Genomic DNA, 22945 nt, shown 5'->3' with positions numbered 1-22945 from the left:
CCCCTGGTATCTTTGAGAGAGAGAGAACTGGCACCTTCTGCCTGTTGCCCAAGCAAGCCCTGATAAACAAGCAAATAAATAGAAACAAAAGGAAAATCATCCCACCCTCTGCTTTAGAAGTGAGATAAATCAAATTCGGTCCTGGGTAACCCTGTTGTAATCCTTTTAACAGATTACATTTTGTGTATCTTACTTTGGCTTCCACACTCCACGTGCCTTCATGGAATGAGCAGGTAACCCTGCTTTCTCATCTTAAAGTCTCTAGTCCATGCACGATTTGAGAGCAGTCTAGAACCCTCTTAGCACAGCACTTTCACTTGAATTTCATCTCAGCACGTGCATCTTGCTACCTCCAAATCCATAACTAATTGGTAACAAAGGCACTAAAAATATTTGCCTATATACATTTAGGTGGTGCTAGGCTGTTGTACCTCCACCTGAGTTTGTCCATGCTTTCTGTGTTGTTAATTTGCTCAGCAGATACTTAACATGTTTGTACAGTGAGTTTTTTTCTGAGGTTCAGGGAGATTGCCTAAGGGAGTAAAGGCTGAACAGAATATTGAGGTGAATTTGTATAAATTTAATGACTTATTTTTATTTTATGTATATGAGTGTTTATCTGGGCACCACATGTGTCCCTGGGACCCACAAAAGCCCGAAGACATCGGATCCCTGTTGATCTGACTTTTATATACCATTAATGACCATACTTGAATGCAAGAATTATTGAGTTTTCAGAATTTTTTTGTGTATAATCACAAATTTGGAATGGAATGTTTTAATTTAATGCCACTTGTAGTGAGGAATATTTATGTAAATTTGGGGTGAGAGAATACATTTTGTTCTCATATTATGTGCGCTAATACTATATTTAAGATTAATGTTATACTTTAGGTTCTAATAAATACTGAATGCTAGAAATTTGTTTCTAGAAATGCTATGCTTCCTATAAAATGTTGTATTTCGATTCTTCTATCTGCACCCCTCATGGTTTTTATTGAGATGGGGTATAGAGTCTTAGAGTCTTGCTATGAAGCCCCAGTTGGCTTGAACTTAGAATTTAGACTAGGCTGTCCTTGAACTCTTGGCAATCTGCCTGCCTCATCTTCCCAAATTGCTGTGATTACAGATAAATCCCACCATGCCGGATTCTGTATATTCTCTCTGTCTCTGTGTGTGTGTGTGTGTGTGTGTGTGTGTGTGTGTGTGTGTGTGTTCATGTAGGTACTTAGGTTTGTACCTGCATGACTTTGAAAGCCAGAAATCAACCTGTCAACCTCAGGAATTGTTCCTTAGGAGACAGCCACCTTGGTTGGTTTTTGGAGGCAGGATTTCATTGTTGTGGATGGAGTTCACCATGTTGACTAAACTGGCTGGCCAGAAAGATCCAGGCATCCACCTGTTTCTACAATCCAGTGCTGGGATTACACGTGGTAAGCAAATGCTGTACCACTGAGCTATCTGTCAGTTAGTTATATTAATTGGCAAAAGCCCACCGTTAAAAGAAATTGTGTAAATTCCCTTACATATGAATGATGTTTTTGAAAATATAGGACTTATGTTTTATGTTTGAATGAACAGTGCACATATTTATCTAGAGACAGACACCTTGAATATCTTTTCCTGGAACTGTGGGAAAGTGATGTTTCAGAGAAAGCAAAATTATACATATCCGGATGCTAGCTAGCACATGGCGCCTTGTGCATATCTGATACTCATAAGAATGGATAAGTGAAACATATGGAAGGATTTGGTAAATGTGTATAAAATGTAAGTCTGCTGATTCTTTAATATATTTACTATTTCTGCTTTAGAAAGTTATAAATCCCTTAGTAGAAGTAGATTTTAAGAAGCACTTCCTGGTAGTTTCCTGATCTTTTTCTGCTAGTAGTCCCTTACTTGAATTAATCTGCCAGCTGTTGCTGTGTTGTGGTGTTATTGGAGTCAGGTGCTCGTAGCTTTAGAGCGGTGGTTCCATTCTCCTCTCCTAGAGCTCTATGATAATATTCCTCCTCTTAAGCCGGCAAAGATAAAGTCTACTTGGGAAGTACAAGAGTGACTAAAAACACAAGATTTCATGCTGTTCTTTTAGGACCCTAGCAGATGAGCTAGGTGAGCGCAAAGAGTCAAGCACACAGGTTTAACCGTTGTACAGCTCCAGAAGAGCTAACACCCCTCTCTCTCCCCCGTGTGCCCGCTGCTGCGCCTGGCACTTTATATTACATTTATTATATTACATTATATTACATTTATTATATTACATTATATTACATTTATTATATTACATTTTATGCATTCAGCCTCACAAAAGCCTTAACATGATGTATAATCCTCCATTTCCTCACTCTCTAGATAAAGAAACTGAGTCACAGCACACATGATGGCAAATGCCTGAGATCCCAGCACTTGGTTTTTACTTGTGTTTCTGAGACAGGGTCTTACTGTGTAGCCCTGTTTAGCCTGGAGCTCACTGTATAGACTGGATCGTCCTCTACCTCAGAGAGCTCCACTGTTCCTGCCTCCTGGGCACTGAGATAAAGGCATTTGCTACCACACCCAACATTGCAAAGGCAGGAAGGTCAGATGTTCAAGGCCATCCCTACTGCAAGCAAGTTAGAAAGCAGCCCGCAGTGTAGTAGTAGTAGTAGTAGTAGTAGTGTTGTGTTCGGGAGACATGGCTCACTGGTTAAGAGCACTGGCCACCCCTCCAGAGGATCTGGGTGTGATTGCCAGCACTCACATGGTAGCTAACAAGCATCTGTAACTCTAGTTTTAAGAGATCTAATGCCCTCTGGCTTTAGAGGACACTATATGTGTATGGTGCATAGCTATATATGTAGGTAAAACACACACTTACACATAAAAATATAAAAATAAAATTTAAAAGACTGACAAGATGGCTCAGTGGGTAAAGGTGCCATCAACCCTGATAATCTGGTCTCAGTACCCAAGACCCTCATGGTGGAGTGAGCCAGCTCCCTCAGGCTGTCCTCGGATCTCTCCATGCCTGCCATAGCACACCAGTCCATGCTTATGCACAATATCCAGTAAGTACATAAGGATAATTTAAATTTTTTTTTTAAAAGGTAAAAGAAATAGTCACAGAAAATTAAGTAGCTTGCAAAGTTCATAACCCTAGCAAATATAGGAGTGAGGGTTTTGAGCCCAGCAATCTGGTTGCAGAACCTTAAATACTGCTCTGAAATGCAAAACAGAAGTCACCACTAAAGATAATTGCAGACTAGGATGGCCAGAAAGTCAGCATCCTAACAGAGTGTAGCAGCTAACAGCATGGAGAGGTCAGGTGATTTTAAAAGGACGCAGAGCTCATAGGAGGAGCAGCTTGGTAGACAGTTTCTGTGGCTAGGCTGGGATTTGCCTTTCATACCACAAAACTCCCCTATTGAGATTGCAGGATTCAGTGCAGTGTTTGGTTTTTCATGGAGTTATACAATCATCACCGCTGTCTTTTTAGGACATCTTGTCTCTCTTGAGGGATCTGTTCTCCGTACCAGCTAATCTCTTTTCCCCTCTGCTCCAGACAACTATTCATTGACTTTCTGGCTTCACAGATTTTTGCTATTCTGGACATTTCACATACAGGTTAATTATCCCCAGTGTTTGCAACCAGAAGTGTTTTAGATTTGAGGTTCTTCTAGATTTTGGAATGTTTTCATAAACATAATGAGTTTTTTAGGGATTTGACTTAGGGCTAATTAAACATGAAATTCGTTTGTTTCATATATACCTCATACATACGGTTGGAAGATATTTTTAACTTTTTTGTTTCATTTATTTAAAATATTTCGGGGGGGGGAGGGTGGCTCAGCAGTAAAGAGCACTGACTATTCTTCCAGAGGTCCTAAGTTCAATTCCCAGCAACCACTTGGTGACTCACAACCATCTGTAATGGGATCTGATGCCCTCTTCGGGTGTGTCTGAAGAGAGTGACAGTGTACTCACATATATACAATAAATCTTTTTAAAATTATTATCACTATGTGTTTATTTAAGAGCATGAATGTTCTGTGTGTGGAAGCCAGAAAGTAGAAAGTGGAGGTAGAAAATGGTTTTCTGCTTTGTAAGTCCCTGGGATTGACTTCAGGTTGTCAGGCTGAGTGCAAACACCTGTGGCTGCAGATGCATCTGGTAGCTTTCACTTACTCATTTTGAGACTGTTACTGTATAGCCCAGGTTGGCCTAGAGCTCACTAGGTAGCCTAGTCTTTACTCAGATTTCCTGGCATGCAGAATACTAGGAGTTCAGACATCCACCATCCCACCCAGCTCAGGAAGGCAGTTTTATTTTATTTTTATCTTCTTTTTCTTGTTTTATTTCGTTTTTGAGCTGGGTCTCATGCATGTCAGACTCATGTCAGCCTCACATTCTGAGTAGCAGATGATGACCTTAAACTCCTGCTCCTGTTTTTACCTCCCCAGTTCTGAGATCAGAGACAAGTCATCCTATCCTCCTGGTGTGGGGATCCTGCCCAGGGCTTTGTGCATTTTGGGCAGGCACTACACCATCTGAGCTCCAGCTCCTTTCCAGGAGGTAAATTCAAACAGGGTTTTTGAATGTCTGTGCTCTTACTGCCACATGTCTGTCAGGCAAGGTCAGGTGTGGATTTCCTAGTCACGTGAATAATATGCTTTTCTCCCATGATCCAGATCTTTAGATTTATCACTCCGGTACCCAACAGCAACACAAAATGTCTTTTGTAAACAGAAATATTTAAAAAATTTTTTTTAGATTTGTTTATTTTATATGTATGAGTGTTTTGTCTATGTGTATATATCTGTGCTGTGTTCGTGCCTCGTATCTGTGGAAGTCAGAAGTGGGCATCAGATCCCCAGGTGCTGGAGTTACAGATGATTGTAAGCCACCGTACCATGTAAGTGCTGGGACAGAAACTGGGACCACTACAAGAACTTTTAACTGCTGAGCCACCTCTTTAGCCCCCTGAAACAACATCATTTTAAAACTATTATGTATCCCTTTAATGTTTATGCAGTAGAACATAAATACTATAAATATATTTTATGCTCACTACATGAAATTCACAAATTACATTGTAAAAGTATAATTTGGAGCTGGAGAGGTGGCTCAGTGGTTACAAGTGCTTGCTGCTTTTCTAAAGAACCCTAGTTTATTTCCTAATACCCACTTTGGGAAGTTCACAGCTGCATCTATCCAGCTCTCGGTCTCATGGTACTTTCTGACCTTGATGTGCCCACACACAAATAAATAAATAAATACATTTTAAAATGTTTATCACTTAGGCTGCAAATATTTCAGTATCTGGTGTGAGCCTAGAATACATTTAAATCCTGGCTAAGTTTTCTGGCACTGAAAAAAAAATGGAGGGAGAAGAAAAGTGTTTTAAGTCTTACAAAATTTATATACAGAGAATTTTTATTTATTTTGAGAGGGGGTTTCTCCTTGTAGCCCTGGCTATCTGGACCTCACTTATATAGACCAGGCTGGCTTCAACCTCTCGAAGATCCACCTGCCTCTGCCTCCTGAGTGCTGGGATTAAAGGCGTGTGCCACCGTACACAGCCATGAATTTTATAGATTTTTATATGTGAAATATTTTGCTTATTGTTATATTTACCTATAAGTAAATGGTGTAAACAAATAAAAGTTGGTTTTTAAATCTCCTATACCAAAATTTTGGTCCAGTGAATTACTAAAATTATTAGTTAGGGGCTAGGGAGACACTCAAAGGCACTTGCTACCAAGCCTAATGACCTGAGTTTGATCCCCAGAGCCAAAATGTTGGAGGAAGAGAACTGACTCCCACAAGTTGTCCTCTGACCTCTACACATGCACTGTGGCATGCTGCATTAATGCACGCGCGCACACACACACACACACACACACATGCACACGTAAGTAGATGTTCAAAATAAGTAAATTAAATCATTAGTCATCATTACTGTAGGAGTTTCATACATGTCTATGTTACTTTCTTTAAAGTGCATGCTTCCTTTAGTATAGCTAAACAGAGTCTTACTTTATGTATGTGAGTACACTGTAGCTGTCTTCAGACACATCAGGAGAGGGCATCAGATCCCATTACAGAGGGTTGTTAGCCACCATGTGGTTGCTGGAAATTGAACTCAGGACCTGGAAGAGCAAGCAGTGCTCTTTACCTCTGAGCCATCTCTCCAGCCCCAAACAGAGTCTTACTATGGTACCAAGACTAGTCTCGAGTGCATGGGCTCAAGCTGTCTTCCCACCTCAGCTTCTCCATAACTGAGCTTCAGGAACACACCACCACATACATCTTAAAGACGTTTCAAAGGTAATTTTAGGCACAAGCTTTTTACTGAGGTATCTGTTTACGAGATAAGAATTTTTGCTTTGCTCTGTGATATCGGTGGCACAGGCCTAGAATCCCAGCACTCAGGAAGCAGGTGGAGATCAGTCTGATCTACAGACTAAGTTCCAGGATAGCCAGAGCTACACAGAAAAACTCTGTCTTGAAAAACAAACCAAAAATAATTTTTGTTTACAGTTCATATATCTACAGATGAATTGACTCAGTCCATACATTTTACTTTTATGGATGTAAGCCTGAGAAATGTTACTGACATAATCATGTAGATGGTAATAAGAAACTTTTTATTACAGCAGTAACACTCAATTATTTGAATTCTTTATGAAGCATATGCCAAAATTACATCATGATCTGTCATCAAAAATTATTTTTAATGATCTGTCAACTGACATCTCAGTTAGGTACTCTAAATTTTGTGGGAGGTAAAAAATTGGAAAGTATTTGACTAACAAATCTGACTAACGAACAATATTACTATTTAGTCGTTTTTCTGAACCATATGCTGTTAAAAATTTTTACTAGGTTTATCCAATAAATATGAAGTATTCTTTTTTACTTTTGCAAGAGGAACCTCTACAGTGTACCTGGTACATTTGAAATATCCTGACAATACATTGTTTACCTTCCTAAAAGCAATTGCTTTTATACAGGTTCTTGCTATGTGCTCTGGCTTTCCTGGACCCCACTATGTATACCAGGCTAGCCTTGAATTTAGAGGGCTCCACCTGCTCTTTCTCCTGAGCTTGTGTCTCCTGAGCACCAACACACCTGCCTTGGTTTGTTGCTGTTGTTGTTGTTGTTGTTGTTGTTGTTGTTGTTGTTGCTTGAGGCTTGTAGCCTAGGGTAGCCTCAAATTCGATATATAACTAAGGCTGCCTTTGAGCTCCTGATTCCCCTGTCTCTGTTTCCCTCGTACTTGGAATTACAGGCATGTATCAATGTGGCCTGGTAAATTTTCCATTTAAAGGCAACATTTAATACTCCTATATTTAGCTGGGTGGTGGTGGTGCACGCCTTTAATTCCAGCACTTGGGAGGCAGAGGCAGGTGGATTTCTGAGTTCGAGGCCAGCCTGGTCTACAAAGTGAGCTCCAGGACAGCCAGAGCTATAAAGAGAAACCCTGTCTCGAAAAACAAAAATAAAAAAAATACTCCTATATTTAGTTAGAAGCCAGTGAAATCTAATTTGGGTTGTTTGTTTTTTTGTTTGTTTGTTTTAAGTACTTGTTGAGATAATTCGTGTACCTTAAAACTCAGCTATTCATAAGGTACAGTTGGGTGTGGTTTTTACATTTTATCAGAACTTCCTCCCTGTTTTCCTCTTGGTTCCTTCACTAAGCATGTTTGCAAGAGTCATCTAGGTTATATTATAATATGTGTGTGCATATGTGTCTATCTGTCTGTCTTTCTGTCTGTGATGGTTTGATGGGTATCATGGTCTAACCAGTGCTAAGTAAGGACTTTACCACTGAGCTGGACGCACAACCTTTATTCTCCATTTTTATGGTTGAATAATATTCATTTGTATAGCTGTCCCAAATTATCTTTTCTTCCCTTCTTCTTCCTCCTCTCCCTTCTCCTCCTCCTCCTTCCTCCTCTTCTTCTTCCTCTTCCTCCCCTTCTCTTCCTTCTCCTCCTCCTCCTCTTCTTCCTCCATTTCTTCCTCCTCCTCTTCCTCCCCTTCTGCTCCTCCCCCTTCTCTTCCTCCTCCTCCTCCTCCTTCTTCCTTTTTTGGTAGGCACTGTGTCTTGCTTGGTATCTGGTGATCCCTAACACCCTGTTTTCCAACAGGCATTAGAGGACGTGTTAAAAGCAGTAAACTCTGGTGGTCTGTCTACTTTCCCACCATAACAAACTGTGAATGTTGCTCCATTAGTGCCTCAGATCTTCTGTGGTAGAATGAGTTCTTTGTTTTAGTTTTAATTGGATTTGTGATCTGCAAGTTTCTGTTCAAAGCTCATATTTTATTCTTTTTAGTAAAGGTTTATTTGACCAAATTAAATCGTAAATAGTTCTATTTTCCCAATTAAGTTACAAATCAAACAAATTTCAGATTATGTTCCAGATGTTTTTAATATGAGCTTTGCTGAATACATCCACATCATCCAACTCACAGTGTTAACATGTGACACAGTAGTTTACAGTGTTAGACGTCGCACACCATCACCATAGTCTGAGAACTTAGCCACCCTCTAAAACTTTACCTGTTCTCGCTGGTGTCCTTCCCCTTTCCTCTCCTCAGCCCACCAGACAATTTTCTGTGCATAAGTTTGCCCACACTGGGTGTCTCATATAAACATTCATTCTATGTGTGTATGACTCCTTCTTATCTCGTGTGTGTGTGTGTGTGTGTGTGTGTGTGTGTGTGTGTCTACTCTAGGGCAAGCACGTGGAAGTCAGAAAACAACTGGATCTACATGTGGATCCTGGGACCAAATTTAGGTCATTATTAGACTTGGCAGCCAATGCTTTTACCCACTAAGCCATCTCACTGTTCTCCTTACTACTTGGTAGCAAAATATTTTCAAGATTTAATGCTGGAAAAAAATATTCCATTGTGTAGTTTTAGTTCCTTCTTTAACTATCACCTACTATTACGATCATTTCCATTTTGTTGGCTGTTACAAAGAATGCTCTTATAGGTATTTCCATTTCTCTTTGGTGTATTGCTAGCAGTTGGATCATCAGGTCATGTGATAGCTCTTCTTCACCTTAAAAAGGTTCATTTATTTTTACTTATACTTATGGGGTGTTTGTGTGCCAGCCTGTTTGTATTTGAAGCACATGCATTCCGGTGCTTGTGAAGTGAGAAGAGGGAGTTGCAGGCAGATGTAAGCTGTCTGTTGTAGGATTTTTGCTGGAGCTTACATACTCTTAACCAGCCCTGCTTCACCCTTTAAAGAATTATCAGGCTGTCTTCCAAAGAGGCTGCACTGTTTTATGTTCCTAGAATCTATCTGTGAGGGTTATGACTCCCTCAAATATATCCCAGTGTTTGTTTTTGATCTAAAGCATTTGTCATTTTAAATGAATAAACTCTTTAAAATTAACATGTAGTTGACAAGAAGGGTGACCCTTTAGATCACAATTAATCTGGACTCCCAAGGTCTCTCAAACATTGGACCACCAAACAGACAGCATACACCAGCTGATATGAGGCCCCCAACAAATATACAGTAGAGGACTGCTGGGTCAGTGTTCACTCAGAGATGATGCATCTAACCCTCAAGAGACTGGAGGCCCCAGGGAGTTTAGAGGTTAGGTGGGGTGGAGGGTGGGGAGGAGGTATGGGATGTGGAACAGACAAGGGGGGGAATAAAATATGGAGTGTAAAAAATTAAATTAATTAATTAATTTTTAAAAAATAAAAAAAATTAACATGTAGTTTAAAGTGGGAAGTGGGTAGGCATAAAGCCATTCCTACACACAGTCCTTACAGCATTCCTATCAGCAGGAAGCTCACAGAATTCTGCAGATTTCTTCATCATTTATATTGCTAAGCAGTTGTTTTAGATAGGGTCTCACTAGTTAACCTTGTCTAGCTCTGAAATCCATATCTTCTTATCTGGTGGGAAATGATATTAAATAATAGTATCACAAGAATCAGAGTCCTGCATCCTGTGGCAGTTTCATCTGAAGTCAGAACCCCCAAGGCTGGAATTCTCTGTTCCCAGCAACACTCTTTACTGTTAACAAAAATAGGTAAAACGACTAAACACAGGTAGTCCTGCCAAGGGTTTCTGGTTCTGTGATTGAAGAAAATTCACTTATACCCATGCTATAATTTACTTTGTTTTGTTTGCTATCCTGGAACAGTCTGTGGTGATAACATTCAGAAGGGTGGAAGGTAAGATTTCATTGTTTATATTAGAAAGGACAAGGAGGCATATGAAGAGGAAAATGCGAAAGGCCTGACCTGCACATATGCCATGAGTGCCCCCCCATTAATAAAGAAATAATTTTAAGCTATAGGAAAGAAAGCGTAACAGCAGATATTTGGTAGGGTAGTGGCAGAAACAGAAGAGAGTGGTGAGGAGTAAAATGGGATGTGTGACTAGTTGGTGTGAGAGCAGAGCTGGATGTTCTGAGAAGCCTACCACAGAGGGAAAGAGGGAAAGGAGAGAATATGGCGCCAGGAGAAGCCACTAAAGTGCCTATGGATTGTAGTTCTGTAAGATCCTGACACAGAAGGAAGGAATTCACAGAAGAGTCTATAAGGAAGGCAGAAGGCCATATAGAGAATGAACTAAGGAAACATGAAGGATTAATGGGTGCCAAGAGCAGTCACCCAGAGGAGAAGGACGCTTGTGTCAGAGTCACCACATTCCCTTTGCAGCCCAGAGCAAAAGTACAGGACCCATGATCTCTCCTTTTATTTATTTCTGCCATGTGTGTACTGCCCCCTTATCTTTTTAAATATTTAAGTTACATTTATTTATTGTATAATTTTCTTTAATTGTTTAAATCTTTTAGCCATGTTTGTTTTTGTTTGTGTTTTTGAGACAGAGTCTAACTATATTGCCATTTCTTCTGTGTGTGTGTGTGTGTGTGTGTGTTTGTGTGTATGTGTGATATGCTGGTGTGTGCTTATGCCAGGCGTAAACATCTGGTGTCTTTCTCTCTCAGTTATAATTGAGACAGGGTGTCTTGAACTTGGAGCTTACCCGTTAGGCTAGACTATATGCTAATCACCTGGCTGGCCAGATGAGTCCCTAAGATCCTCATGTGTTCACCTGCCGTGTCACTGGAGCATGTTGCTGTACAGAGCTCTTGGCATGGGTGGTAGGGATCCAAATTCAGGCCCTCCTGATTATACAGCAAGCATTTTACCCACCAAGCGCCCACCTCTGCTTCTTGTCCACATCGCCTCTAAGACCGTGCTCTTGCCTGGCCTCGTTGTTTTGTTTTAAACCTACAGTCCAGATCTCTGTCATCTAGTCTGTAGACATTCCTCTTCATCACCGTTGGTTTGTTTGTTTGTTTTTGTTTGTTTGTTTGTTTGTTTGTTTGGGTTTGGGGAGGTCAGTGTTGGGTTTTTTTTCCAGACAGGGTTTCTCTGTGTAGCCCTGGCTGTCCTGGAACTTACTCTATAGACCAAGCTGGCCTTGAACTCAGAGATTCTCCTGCCTCTGCCTCCCAAGTGCTGGATCAAAGGCATGCGCCACCACCACCTGGCCCATCACCGTTTTTTTAAATCTTTAATTCTTAATGTAATGTCCATTTCAGTATTTCAATATGTCATCTGCCAGGGATAATGGTCAACATAAGACAGCTTATTAATGAAGTTTGCATGGTGGAAAAAAATCAGTATTTAATATTTGAAGATGCTACCTTCACTTGAGCTGCTGTAACAGTATCATAGACTGGATGACTCAGGCAAAAGTTTATTTCTTGTGGCCCTGGATTTTGAAAAAAAAAAAAAAAAAAAAAAAAAAAAAGATCAAAATTCCAATTCATCCTTTGTCTGGTGGGGTTCCTCTCCCTGTTTTATACTTGGTGGTATTCACATTGGAGCCATATGTACTAGGGAGGGAAGGGTCAGTGAGGTCTCTGTTTGGATAGTTTTATTTTTGATTTTTGATTTTTTTCTTTAATATTATTTAATTATGTCTTTGTATGCATACATCCTTGTATATGTGTGGGTACCCGTGAAGGCCAGAAGAGAATGTTGACTTTTTTGGAGCTAGGGTTACAGGTATCTCTGAGATGTCTAATGTGGGTGTTGGATTTCAATTGCCAGTCCTCTGATAGAGCAGTAACAGCCGACTGTCTCTCCAGCTCCTCCGTTTTTATAAGGACCCTGACCTCCTTAGTGACTCTACCTCCCCACCTAGTTACCCCCCCCCCCCCGGGCCCCACCTCCTAATGCCATATCATTGGGGCAAGCATTTTGGGTGAAAACATTCAGTTGATGATAATGGATACAACTGTATTTTCTCATAGTAATTAAATTTTGTGTTTGGATCTTCTTTTAGGTTTAGCATGAGCTTTAACAGACACAATCTGAAGTACTATGTATTACCCAAGAAGCCCAAAAAAGTAGCATTTGATTGCCTAGAGTGGATCAGAAAGCATCACCCTTGTGAGTACAGTTGTGTAATTAATTATGTCTAAAAGTAATAGATTTTAAAAGTCTTTTCTGTATTCACTGTACTACAATAGAATATGTGAAATTGCATGTTAACATTTTCTTTTTGCATTATGATAGTACCAACTTGCTAATTGTAGGGAATATTATAATTTTGAAATCTCATTTTGTTAGATAACAATAAATCCTAGCAAATATATTAAGTATACCTCCTACACGCTTACATTCTCATTCTTGGTGTCGGTGTCTTTTTCTCTGGTGTATCTCAGTGTACGAATAACACAGCCCTGCTTTAGTGACTTCTCCCAAGTGTGTTTGCCTTTGCCTTATGGTAGCTAAAATGAGTCTCTGACATTCGTAACTGCTTTCATGTGACCCATCTTCAACGTCTTCATTGTTTTCTCATGGCTTTTGTAAATGTAGAAAGCACCTTTTAATAGCTATAATATACTTATTTCATAGTTCTTTATCTTAATTATCCTCGTATGTTTGCTATTGAGCTCCTTTTGTACCAAAACTTGTACTACTCCTTGTACCATTTTATTTCTTAGGTTTTTTTTCTTGGAAGGAAACTGAGTCAGAGGGTTTTTACCAGGCTCTTGATAATTTTTGCCATATGTTTCTACAACATTTTTTATCAAGGTAGCTCCCCGTTGTTGAATCAGCGTGAGACAGCCCAGGATTCAGTCCTGGGCACCCTCACAAGAACAGGATTACAAATCCAGTCTTATTTTCTGTGTTCACAAATTCCTTGCTTGAGCTGTTGTGTGATCATCCTGCATCATAAGGATGCTGTAAAGGTCTCTTTAGGGACCGTGTATCTCTAGGAACATGTGGAAATGTGTTAATATTTAAGTGAAAAGGCATGATTCCTCACTACTACTCTTTGGGCTTCTTGGCAGATGACTCGGGGATAATTTACTGCCTCTCCAGGAGGGAATGTGACACAATGGCTGACACTTTACAGAGAGAAGGCCTGGCTGCCCTGGCTTACCATGCGGGCCTCAGTGACTCTGCCAGAGATGAGGTGCAGCACAAGTGGATCAACCAGGACAACTGCCAGGTGACGCTCGCAGAAGTTTGCAGACCTTTCATGTTATCAGCAGTCTCGCTGTATATAATACAGGCTTTGTTTGAAATAGGGTCTTGCTATGTAATTGAAACCAGGGCTACCCTCCTGCTTCCACTTCTTACCTGGCTTTGCTGTTTCCTATTGAGGGAGGGAGGGAGGGAGGGAGGGAGGGAGGGAGGGAGAGGGAAACTGGGTGGTGGTGGTGCACGCCTTTAATCCCAGCACTCGGGAGGCAGGGCAAGGCGGCTTTCTGAGTTCGAGGCCAGCCAGGACTACACAGAGAAACCATGTCTCAAAAAAAACAAAAAGAAAAAGAAAAACTAAAAAAAAAAAAAAAAAAAAGAGGGAGAGGGAAAATGTGTGCACACCAGGGACTATGGCATGCACATGCATGTGTTGTCAAAGGACAACTTGCAAGAGACTGTTTTTTCCTCCCACCATGTGGGTCTCAGGTATGAAATGTATGTCTCAGGCTTGGCAGCTCTCTGAGCTTGTTTTATCTGAATGGTCATAAACATCCAAGTAAGCTGGTAGTGAATCCATGAGGCAGCGAATAACTTGAGCATGTTACTCATTCTTAAGGAGACGACAGGTGAAGGGAGGGCTAAAATGTTATTTTTAGTAACAGGGAATGGGGATTATTATCCTAAGAGTAATAATTGCATCCAAGGAAGACTTCAGCAGAATAGTAGACACAGATGAAATAGTCAAATGTATTCTACATTAATTCATGAGATACCTGTGCCAAACACAGAACAGTCTTCAGAATCAGAAGGGGGAAGACTGGACCTGAAAAGTGTCCCAGCCATTCATTGTCATTGTGTTGAAAATAACAAAGGCAGAACCCCGTGTGGTGGCCAATTCCTGCAGTCCCCACACTCAGGTGGCTAAGACAGGAAGTTTTCAAGAGTTCCAGGCCAGCCTAGGCTATCATGCGAGACTCTACATTAAAAGAAAAAAAAGGGGCTGGAGAGATGGTTCAATGGTTAAGAGCACTGACTGCTCTTCCTAAGGTCCTGAGTTCAAATCCTAGCAACCACATGGTGGCTCACAACCATCCGTAATGAGATCTGTCGTCCTCTTCTGGTACATCTGAAGACAGCTACAGTGTACTTAGATATAATAGTAAATAAATCTTTTTTTAAAAAAAAGAAATCTGTCCTTTTACTTCAGTTAAAATAAACCAAAAAAACTACTTTATTTGATTTTTTTTTTCTTTTTTTTTTTGGTTTTTTTGGTTTTTTGTTTTTTCGAGACAGGGTTTCTCTGTGTAGCCCTGGCTGTCCTCGAACTCACTTTGTAGACCAGACTACAACCGCCTCCCTCTGCCTTCTGAGTGCTGGGATTAAAGGCACGCGCCACCACGTCCAGCTGTAAGGACAGATTTCAATTTGTATATTTAATCAAAATTCCAATATTTTTCTTTGAAGAACTTTTATAAAATTTTTCTAGATGAATATTCAAGTGAAGTTATGAGTTTGGCAATAAAATCAATAACATGACTGGGTGGAGGTGGTGGTGACATGCACCTCTAATCCAAGCACTTTGGAGGCAGAGGCAGGCAGATCTCTGAGTTCAAGGCCAGTCTGGTCTACAGAATGAGTTCCAGGACAGCCAGGGTTTTGAAAAACAAAACAAAAATAATAGCATGAGTACTGTTTGCAGTTTATTACATGTAAAAACAATAAATGATAAAGTTTAATATTTATGAGAAATGGAGTTTGAAATGTAGCTTGTGCATAGGACCCTGGGTTCAGTCCTCATCACCACCTAGAACTGTACACGCCACTGTACAACCATAACCTCCTCATCACCCCTAAAGCTGTACACGCCACTATATACAAGCCACTGTACGACCGTAACCTCCATGCTCATCGTCCTCAGCTACATGCTGGCTTTGAGGCTAGCCTGGCCTGCATGAGACCCAATCTCCGGGGTAGGGGTGGGGGTGGGGGTGGGGGGATGAAGGGGTTGCTTAATGGTTAAAAACATACACTGCTCTTCTAAAGGACCCAAGTTTGGTTCCCAGCACCCACATAGGTACTCACAGCCACTGTAACTGCAGCACGAGGAGATCTTATACCGGAGTTCCAGCATCTGTGGGCACACGTTTGCAACACATGCACACAACATGCATTTGTCTGTCTGTCTGTCTGTCTGTCTGTTTGTTTTGAAACAGGGTCTTTCTATGTAGTCTTGACTCCTAGAACTTGCCATGTAGACCAGCCTGGTCTGGAACTCACAGAGATCTGCCTTCTTGGCCTCTCAAGTTCTGGGATTCAAGGCATGTGCCACCATTGTAATTTTTAGAGGTAAAAAGTTACTCAATCATGGCATTGGTTACCTAATTTAAAAAGTCATATTATGGGCTGGTGAGATGGTTTAGTGGTTAAGAGCACTGATTGCTCTTCTGGAGGTTCAAATCCCAGCAACTACATGGTGGCTCACAACCATCCTTAATGAGAAACAAAAAAATCCTATGAGCCAGAGCAAGTGGGAAGGGGGGAAAAGGGGGAAAAATATTTTACATTCTATTTTGGTTGGTTTTGTTAGTTTTTTGAGTCAGGGTCTCACTGTGTAGCCATGGCTGTCCCAGAACTCACTCTGTAGACCAGGCTGGCCTCAAACTCAGAAATCCATCTGCCTCTGCCTCCTGAGTGCTGGGATTAAAGGTCTACACCACCACTGCCAAACTCAATTTAGATTCTTATACCAAAATAAAATATACAGGACTGGAGAGATGGCTCAGTGGGTAAAGGAGCTTATTCCCTAAAGTAACCAACTGAGCTGGACCAAGGACCCACATGGTGGAGGGACGGCATCAATTCCCACAAGTTACACTTGGACCTCATACATGTAGTGTGTGTGGTACATGCACATATATGCACACACACACACACATATACACTAAATAGGTGTGGTAAAATAGAGCTAGGTACAATATAGAGCTAGGTCTAGTGGTATATGATTATAAGCCAGGAAACGTGCCATGAGTTCCAGACCAGCCTGATGTGTAGTAAATACCTGACCAATCAAGGGCCTGGAAATATGTTTCCATGGTTAAACTACTCACTGTTCAAGCATAAAGATTGGAGTTCAGATCTCTAGAACCTTATCAATGGCCCACCTCTAATTATAGAGCTGGAAGGTGGACCTGGGCTCACAGGACAAGAGGTCTAATCAGATTAACTCTATGGATATATTCTGGGACCCTGCCTCAGCAAAGAAGGTAAAGACTGACAAGAAAGACTGTACACGCACAGAGAGGGAGAAAATAACAGCCATGCATGGGTGTGCATGCCCATAGCAGCACTGGGAGTAGAGACAGGTAGATTCCCAGAGTTCACTGGCCATCCAGCCTAGCCAGCTTCCTGATGAGCAAAAGACAGTGTCTCAAGCCAGGAAATCAAAGAGTAGTAGAAAAAGCCCCATTGTTCTTCTCTGGTCTCTGTATGCACAAACATGGGCACCCAGACCTACATACTCAGGTGCAGGCACTACAAATGTATAGCACACAGGGACATAGACATGTGCACTCATGAGCATGCACCACATACATACAATACACACAATACAACGTCATCTGCATACACACAATACATTTTATTTTAAATAGAGGTTAAGTGAAAAGTACTGATTGTGATTGATGTTTTATTATTTATACACTCTTGAGCAGTGGAAAAACTAAGCTTAAAAAAATACCCAAAAAGAAAAGAATTGCTGACAATGTCTCAGAAGCTAAGCATGTGCACATGGGTAAATAGATGGTGAACAGCAGCCCAGATTGTATCTTCAGCATACAAAATGGGCCATATGAGACTTTTTTTGGAGATATATATATACACATACATACACACAAACACACATACACATACACACACACACACACGTATACATATATACACATACATATATATATGTATGAACTAGGTGTAGTAGGCACATCTTTTAATCTCTGCTCTTCTGTGAGTTTAAGGGCCGTCTGGTCTGCATAGCAAGTTCTAGGACAGCCAGGACTACAGAGATAGAGACCCTGTCTCAATAAAACAATTTAAAGTAAATTTAAAAAAGCAACACAGAAATAAAGATGTTAGAATTCACGAAATCCGTTTTCCTCTAGTTATTTAAGTGTTGATAAGTGAGCATGGTAGCTTGTGCCTGTGGTCCCCTCACTTGGGAAGCTAAGGCCAGACGCTCGTGAGTTTGAAACCAAACTGGGCCGTATGAGAGCCTGTGATAAATACAAACAAAAGGAAGAACTTTCAGAAATGATTGGGATAGCCTGTGCCATGTGCCTCACAGCCATGAACTTACTTAAGTAACACTGGGGCTGAGCTTGCCTGTGTGACTCTAGAGCTACTGTGGGCCAGCATCTCTCTTTTCCACAGCCTTTGCCAGCTCTCTAGCATTAGTCTGCAGTGCGCTTTCTTTTACATGGAATACTCCCCCCCCCCTTTTTTTTTCAATTTAATACATTGGTGCTTTGACTATACACATAACTATGTGAGGATGTCAGATTGCTTGGAACAGGAGTTAGACAGTTGTAAGCTGGCATGTGGGTGCTGGAACTGAACCTATGTCCTCTGGGAGAGCAGCCTGTGCTCTTAACTGCCAAGCTGTCTCTGCAGCAAGCCAGTCAGTGCCTCCTGTGCTGATGGTATGCTGATCTGCTGACCCTGGGTCTCTTTTACTCCTAGTGGCAAAATTGTGTCATTTAATGTGACTGACCACTAGATATTTCTTTCATCTTTGTAATGCTATTTTTGCAATAGCAAGTTATGTTTTAAGTGCTTAAAAAGTCAACTTTATTTGTATAATGTAATTTTGCCTGAATATACAGTATTTTGGCCTTGATCAAATTAAGTCCTAGATTTTCAACTGAAATACTCTTATTTTTTTTTTATTGTGTATTCGGGGATGGGGGAAATCTGCATGTGAATGCAGGTGCCCTCAGTCTGAAGACATGTTGGATTTTCCCCCAGGACTAGAGTTACAGGCAGTTGTAGAGCTGCTTACAAAGCCCAGCTCATTTTGTTTTTAATCTTACATATGTGTTTTCGGGTACCCACAGAAGCAGGAAGAGGTCATTGCGTCACCTGGAGTTTATAGGCAATTGTGAGCTGCTCACCTTGGTTCTGGAAACTTTGCTTGGGTTCTCTACAAGAGCAGTTTACCCTCTTAACAACTGCTCCATCTCTTCAGGCCTTAAAATAGATACTCTTGAAACAAATTTGTCAAGCTCCTAAAGATTGACTGTTGCCTAGCTCCCACCGAATGATTCTAATTCATATGGACCGAGAAGAACAGTCCTTGGCCTTTCTGTTTGTTCTGTTTTGTTCTTTTTTTTTTTTTTTAGATTTATTTATTTATTTATTTATTTATTTAATGTAAGTACACTGTAGCTGTCTTCAGATACTCCAGAAGAGGGCATCAGATTTCATTACGGATGGTTGTGAGCCACCATGTGGTTGCTGGGATTTGAACTCGGGACCTTCGGAAGAGCAGTCGGCGCTCTTAACCACTGAGCCATCTCACCAGCCCCTCTGTTTTGTTCTTATGGTTTTTGTCATTTTGTTTTCTTTCTGTATAAGCAACTCAGGCTTATCTACAGTTAAAATTGCATAAGTTTTTACTTTGAAATCAGTGGTTGAATAACATGAGTTAGCATACGATCACTCGGTTGCATCTTGAAGATTGATGGTAAATACTAGAGCAGATAATATCGTTGTTTCTGAGCCTGGGAAGAACCAGCAGCAATTACCTTAGGGCTAGAGACCACCCTGGAGCCCAGGCTATTGCTTACGCACCTTAACATGAATGCCATGGCTCTGTAAACAACCCCACCACACATGCCTGTCAGGGACAATCAGCACAGAAAGGTCTGCTTGCAGTTGATGCAGAATCCTTCTGATGGCGATACCAAGTCCACAGGAAGATCCTGCCACCCTGAGCAGGATCCTCTACCTCCTTGGATCTGAATAGAATCATAGGTTACCAATATGAAAATCTCACCTTGGTCATGCTAAGTACTGTTGTACACAGTTCTTTTAAATTGTTAGTTAATGCATTATGAGTCTAATAGGCTTCTATTTTCATATCAGGTTATCTGTGCGACAATTGCGTTTGGAATGGGAATTGACAAACCTGACGTGCGATTTGTGATTCATGCATCTCTTCCTAAATCTATGGAGGGTTATTATCAAGAATCCGGCCGAGCTGGAAGAGATGGGGAAATATCTCACTGCGTGCTTTTCTATACATATCATGATGTGACCAGACTGAAGAGACTTATAATGAGTAAGCCACATACCACATCCTGTCTGTCATGGTCCATCTCATGAGTACAGTCTGCCCCTGCTGTTGTAGTACTTGGGTCCTATTCTCATTAGTCATAGAAAAATGAAGGCATTTAATATATATTGTAAAGTTTATTTAGGTTTATTATAAAGATATACATTCTTGTTTAGTGAAGTCATGTGATGCTGACATGTACAAAGTGTGTTCCAGACTAGGCAGGCTAACCCTCCAGATCGTGGGTTCCTCTATACCCTTCCAGACCCAGTCTTACGCACCCTTACATATTACACCCCTTCCAGGGAAATAATGAACTCTTGAAGAACTATAAGAACCATCCAGGTTAGTGGAGAGTTGGGGAGAGCCAGGAATAGAGGTGTATGACTGAGTCTCCCTTGCTTGAACCTAGGAATTGAACTGAATGAGGCTGGCCCAGGCAACAAAATGAAACCCTGTCTCAGAAAAAATGAGAGGATAGTGAGAACCAGTCTTAGAGGAAGGAGGAAAGGAAAAAGGACAGGACGGGCAATAAAGCCAAATTCCCCTGTGAATCCATCTTCTACTTTACCCTTTTCCATTAGAGGCAGGCAGCACCTTGTGTTCAGTGTTCGCCTTTCCCAAGTGCAAGTGTCTTAGAATGTAAATGGGTGGTCTGTGAGATGTCTCAGTGGTTAGATGCTTGTCACCAAGCCTGATAACCTGAGCTCAGTACCCCCAAGAGATGTTTTCTGTCCACACATATATGAGCTAGCATATGTACATACATGCATATATTGGTGTGCATTTGTGCACATAAGTAAAATGTAAATGTAATTATGTTATAGAATCCTAAGCTTTTTACTGACTTCACGGTCATCACCGTGTGTCATCACAGCCTTGTACAGATGCCTTTCAGCGTGGGTATACTTAAATATGTCACCTTAATGTCAACTGGCTTAGGAGGCTGATTTTATCATGTGTGCTCTCTTCTTTTTTTTTTTTTTTTTTTTTTTTTTGGTTTTTCGAGACAGGGTTTCTCTTTATAGCCCTGGCTGTCCTGGAACTCACTTTGTAGACCAGGCTGGCCTCGAACTCAGAAATCCGCCTGCCTCTACCTCCCGAGTGCTGGGATTAAAGGCGTGCGCCACCACGCCCGGTGTGTGTGCTCCCTTAAATATGTTTTATAATCCTATGTTTTTGAGACTCTGGTCTCCTTTATGCTGGCACAGGTACTGATCATGGGAAATGGCACTAGCCACAGTAACTCCTGTGAAAAAGTGAGCTACAAAGAGATTTTGTAACTTGCCCTAGGGAACGTGAAGGACCATTTATGGGAGGAACGGCCTGATGCACTGGCATCATTGGTGCAGTGTGGGTCATCCTCACTTCCCATGTTAGGGCAGTTTTTTCAGTTGGGTTGGTTGTTTTGTTTTTGTTTTTTAAAACAAGGTTGCTAGTTTCTTATTGTTGTTTGTTGGGCTTTTTGTTTGTTTAGTTGGTTTTCTTTTGAGATACAGTCTCACTTGGTATAGCCCAGGTTGGCCTTGAACTTGTGATCCCCTGCCTCAGTCTTAAGTGCTGGTACTGCAGCAGTGAACCACCAAGCCACCTCTTGCTGTCTTAAATGCTTTACTACCTGTCAGCTCATTTTATCTTTACCACAGTTCTAAACGATGAGACAATTGCTTACCTTATTGTCAAGGAGAGGATGAGCTGGAGAAGTGGTGAGGCGCAGGTCCCTAATCTCCAAGTTCATCTAACTGTAAAGCCTGAGTGTGATCTTTACTGCACCAAGGATACTCAGCACAAAGCAATGAGTTGTTCATATGTGGATGGCTGGTTTGTATTCTTAAACAGAACCTGGACAAGCAGCCTTCCATGTATGGTGCCTTGATTGATTTCAGCTTTATGATAGCTTAATTTGTTCAATTAAGCCATACTTTAAATTTTAAATTTGGTAGGGGGAGGCTTGGGAGGAAGGCTCTAATTTTTTTTTTTAACATTTATTTATTTATTTATTTATTTATTTATTTAATGTACTTGAGTGCCCTGTTGCTTACTTCAGACACACCAGAAGAGGGCGTCAGATCCCATTACAGATGGTTGTGAGCCACCATGTGGTTGCTGGGAATTGAACTCATAGCCTCTGGAAGAGCAGCTAGTGGTCTTAACCGCTGAGCCATCTCTTCAACCCCATCTAAAATTTATTTTATATGTATATGTAAATGCCCGAATGTACATGTCAACCACATGTGTGCCTGGTGCCTGTGAAAACTAGAAGAGGGCATCAGATTCCTTGATAGCTGAATATGGTCTGCCATGTGGGCCCTGAGAACCAAACCTATATCCTCTACATGAACAGCAAGTGCTTTCAACCACTGAGCTATCTCTCCACCCCTATACTTTTATGAGCTAGTGAAATACAGTTTGATTTTATCTTGTGATGTGTGGTGCTGGCAGCCTCAACTTGCAGTCAGCCGTACAATCGCCAGGGTCAGTGACCAGCAGTTTACACCTGCTATGTTACCCAGCATCTTCAGGGACATTAAGTGCATGACCCATGTATATTTTCAACTCAAAACAGGCTTGTCAAAAATATGGTCTTTCGCCAGGCAGTGTTGGCTCATGCCTTTAATCCCAGCACTTGGGAGGCAGAGGCAGGCGAACTTCTGAGTTCCAGGACAGCCTGGTCTACAAAGTGAGTTCCAGGACAGCCAGGGCTACACAGAGAAACCCTGTTTCAAAAAACCAAAAATAAATAAATAAATAATGGTCTTTCATAACTCTTAAAAAAATTTGTGTTATTAAGTCTAAGTATTCAAATCACGATAACCTAGCAACCATTTGAAAAAATAATACTCAGAAAATGGAAGTACAATAGTAATTTGATTCTTTAATAATAATGATTGCCTATTAATGGAAAGTATACACCAGTGGTTTTTATTGCATTTTAATTTATTTCCTGTGTGTACATGCACAGGTGCATGCCACAGTGCATGTGTCGTGGTCAGAGAACAACTTACGTGAGTTGGTTCTCGCCTTTTACCGTATAGGTTCCAAGAATTAAGCCCAGGTCATCGGGCATAGCAGAAAGCACCTACCCTGCTCAGCGCCTCACCAGCCTCATTTCTTGATCTTAAACTTCGGACTCAAATAGCTTATGTGCACTCC

At 41.1% G+C, this 22945-nt stretch overlaps 1 protein-coding gene across 5 annotated transcripts in view; it reads left to right on the top strand.

The window, feature by feature from the left end:
- The window catches only part of Blm (Bloom syndrome, RecQ like helicase), an 80156-nt gene that overhangs the window by 41322 nt on the left and 15889 nt on the right, over positions 1 to 22945 (top strand). For 3 of the 5 annotated variants that reach the window (XR_001785468.2, NM_001042527.2, NM_007550.4), the window contains exons 13-15: positions 12317 to 12423; positions 13332 to 13492; positions 19603 to 19798. Coding sequence is in view for 4 of the 5 variants with exons in the window: in NM_001042527.2 (NP_001035992.1) it covers positions 12317 to 12423; positions 13332 to 13492; positions 19603 to 19798 (464 nt within the window). In the remaining variant the exon portion in view is untranslated. Of the gene's footprint in view, positions 1 to 172; positions 1150 to 12316; positions 12424 to 13331; positions 13493 to 19602; positions 19799 to 22945 lie in introns of those variants that run through there. The other 2 variants (XM_017321956.2, XM_017321957.2) reach the window with 2 other exon arrangements.

The sequence above is a fragment of the Mus musculus genome, chromosome 7, assembly GCF_000001635.26.
Source record: "Mus musculus strain C57BL/6J chromosome 7, GRCm38.p6 C57BL/6J".
In the NCBI taxonomy this organism is placed as follows: domain Eukaryota; kingdom Metazoa; phylum Chordata; class Mammalia; order Rodentia; family Muridae; genus Mus; species Mus musculus.
The sequence above is the reverse complement of the archived record's forward strand: the minus strand, read 5'-3'. Positions and strand labels throughout refer to the sequence as shown.